The 3,141-nt window shown below is 46.9% G+C and overlaps 1 protein-coding gene across 1 annotated transcript; it reads left to right on the top strand.

Moving 5' to 3' along the window:
• LOC102978194 (cytochrome c-like) lies at window positions 1-318 on the top strand. Its single transcript, XM_007128524.1, has one exon. It carries the CDS (start codon window positions 1-3, stop codon window positions 316-318), a length of 318 nt encoding a protein of 105 aa, XP_007128586.1.
• The last annotated feature ends 2,823 nt before the right edge of the window (window positions 319-3,141 follow it).

Genomic DNA, 3,141 nt, shown 5'->3' with positions numbered 1-3,141 from the left:
ATGGGTGATGTTGAGAAGGGCAAGAAGATTTTTGTTCAGAAGTGTGCCCGGTGCCGTACTGTGGAAAAGGGAGGCAAGCACAAGGCTGGGCCAAGTCTCCATGGTCTGTTTGGGCAAAAGACAGGTCAGGCTGTCGGATTCTCTTACACAGATGCCAGCAAGAACAGAGGCATCACCTGGGGAGAGGAGACGCTGATGGAGTATTTGGAGAATCCCAAGAAGTACATCCCTGGAACAAAAATGATCTTTGCTGGCATTAAGAAGAAGGGAGAAAGGGCAGACTTGATAGCTTATGTCAAGAAAGCTACTAATCAGTAATAGTTGGCCACTGCCTTATTTACTATGAAACAGATGTCTCATGCCTTTTTATGTGTACCATATTTAAATTGATCTCATACACTAGAATTCAGATCAGGAATGGCTGATGTAATATTTCTGTCCTGATTTAAATAAGACTGGCTTGTGGCTAAATGAATATGGTCAGCTTTTTGAATTTTGCTAGTAATTCTGGTTCAACAAGTACTATCACTGTTTTCCCTTCTAAAGAGATGATTCAACTTGAATAAGGAAGGTTAAACTTTTCCGGGATATGGTGAATGCCTTCTCAAACCCTATAGGAGATTGGTTTTATATTTAGATTTCTATAACTGGTTATATTAATATAGTTAAATCTTGAGACGCTCCCTTCACTGTCTCATAGACCAGCAAGAGTCACCTGTGTTTCAGTTGTGTTCATTTGCCTGTTGAGGCAAGGGCTGAAGATACACTGACAATGTCCACTTTATCTTTTCGGTCTTAACTATGCCAATTTCATTAAAATTCTCTATCTGATAGATTAAATAAATAAATAATAAATAAATATAAATAAGAAACGACCTGGGCCTGATCAGCCGGGGCTGCAGGCCCTCCCAGCTCCATGGGTGCTTTGGCTGTGGAGCTGGAAGCCCTTCAGGGGCAGAGGATGGATGTGGTCATTAACTCCAGGGCCTGTCAAAGCCCAAAGGGGGTTCAGAAGGGAGAAATGGGGAGAGGCCAAGCCAGCTGGGCCTAGGCAGCGGACCTCTCATATCTCCATAGGGCCATGTTACATCCTTCTCCCACCCACTGCCTTGCACAGCTGCCCCAGACTCAGGGACCGGCAGGGGTAACAGATGGCTGTAAAGCAGGTGAACTTGCAGTAATGGAGGGTGGGGCGGTGCTAGAAGCCAGCTGTGGAAAAGACACAGGCCCCATCCACCACATTTTAAAAAAAAAAAGAGTTGGCAAATGTATCTCCCTGATTCCACTTCCTGAAAGTCCACTAGGATTTCCCAAACATGGGGAGAGGCAGGGTCTAATGGAAGCCACAGCTGCCTCTGGCCTGGAAGGCTGCTTGGGGAAGGTCAGCCTCGGCTAACCTGTCATCAGGTATTCTTGCAGGTGATAAGCCAGCTTCATCAACAGCCCTGGGGGTTTGTAGATGGCCTTGTCAAATCACAGGGCTCTCAGATGCTGCTTAGATCCCATCGGGGCAAAGCCTAGCGTGTCCCCAGAGGGACTCAGCTTCCTTCATTTCTTCCTGAACTGTTTGTTAATAGTGGAGAACACGTCTGAGGTGGAATTGTTTTGAATTCAGAAACAGTCCTCTGTCCCAGAAGTGATTTTGCAGCCAAGAATGTGCACAGCTTTGGAAACGGAGCGGGCTACGGTGGCATTGTGTGGTGGACGTTGGAAGCTGTTGGTTGTGAGCCCAGCATCGTCCAGCCTCTGGACTTGAGGGAGGCTGTGCTCCGAATATCAGCCCCCTCAAAACAGCCCTTTCCATATTTGTTCATGAAGGTAGGAGACGGGGCTGAACTCACAGAAGGCTTGCAAAGAAAGATATTGGTATCTTTTCAACATTGGCAGGTGATGCCATTTTTGGTACTTTGAAAGGAGACTTTGTAAAAACGAACCAAGGGTGGAAGGACAGGGGTGCACGGACCCATTTCTGCAATTCTGAGGAGTAAAAGTGCCTAACTTTGTTCAGTGAATTGGTTGAAGCTCTGAACCAGCGAAAAGGCTGGATGGCTTTCATTGTAGTGATGGACGCGAACACCTGTGATAATGTGTAGTTAAGTGGACCCGGCATAACTTGACCAATGAAGGGCTCCAGTACACGAGGCTGATGGTAGGAGGATCCTGAAGTTCTCACCTTATGCTGGGGAGGGGGTGACGTGGCGGTGTGGAGGGCTAGGAAGTGACCATCTTGGTATCATATGTGACGTTCTCAGTTTAGGGTATAGGATAATTTTCACTGTCTATACTTTTGTGATTTTTGTGACTGTATAGACCACCTATAATATATCAATTTTCACTAACCTCATAATGATGCAACGCATCTTTTGCGATTGAATGTTTGGATCCTACTTGCCCTATGATGGTGGGGATTTTAGGTGTTTTGTAATAGAAAACACTGTGACGGGAGGTGTGGTTAAACCCAGGGTCCCAGAAGTATGAATCCTGAAATATACATTTAGAGAGGCACGTTCTGAAATTCATAGTAAGGGAAGAGGAAATGGAAAGGGCTCTTTACGTCACTACCGTCAGTGGAAAACAAGTATGGCTTCCCACGCAGAGATGGACATGACCAGTGAAAACTCTGCAACGTTGCTCAATTCTAGCTCACCTGGGGAGGCTTCTCATCCCCAGGACTCCGTTCTCTCTGTTAACAAGGATCCTCTTTCTTCTAGAGGTCATCAGAAGTCCTGTAAGGGGTTGAACAGGAAGGACCTTTGCAGTGTCATTCAAGGCTGTTTAATGCCCTCTTCCATGTCCCAGTTCTTTGGGGGACACTGGGTGCTGGAAGGAAGCCAGACTTTGTGCACATGTCATGCTGGGCTTCAGTCCCATCTCGGCCCTTTTTAGCCACATGACCCTGGGGCAAGTTGCCTTCTCTCTCAGTTTCCCTTCTCCAGAGACTGTGATGCTGATTCCTCCCTTTGAGACCTGCTCGCCAGGGACTGGAGATCCCCATTGGCACAGCAGAATGTGCCTGGCACAGTGCCCATTAACACGTAGTAGGTGCTTAGTGGGTGGCTTCAATTGCAAAAAGATCAGGAGGTCCACAGCTGGACAGACTCCAGGTCTGAGTTTCAACCAGTGTGCAGAACACAGTATTTC

This window comes from Physeter macrocephalus, chromosome 11 (assembly GCF_002837175.3).
Source record: "Physeter macrocephalus isolate SW-GA chromosome 11, ASM283717v5, whole genome shotgun sequence".
NCBI classification, from domain to species: domain Eukaryota; kingdom Metazoa; phylum Chordata; class Mammalia; order Artiodactyla; family Physeteridae; genus Physeter; species Physeter macrocephalus.
This window is presented reverse-complemented; position numbering and strand designations above follow the sequence as displayed.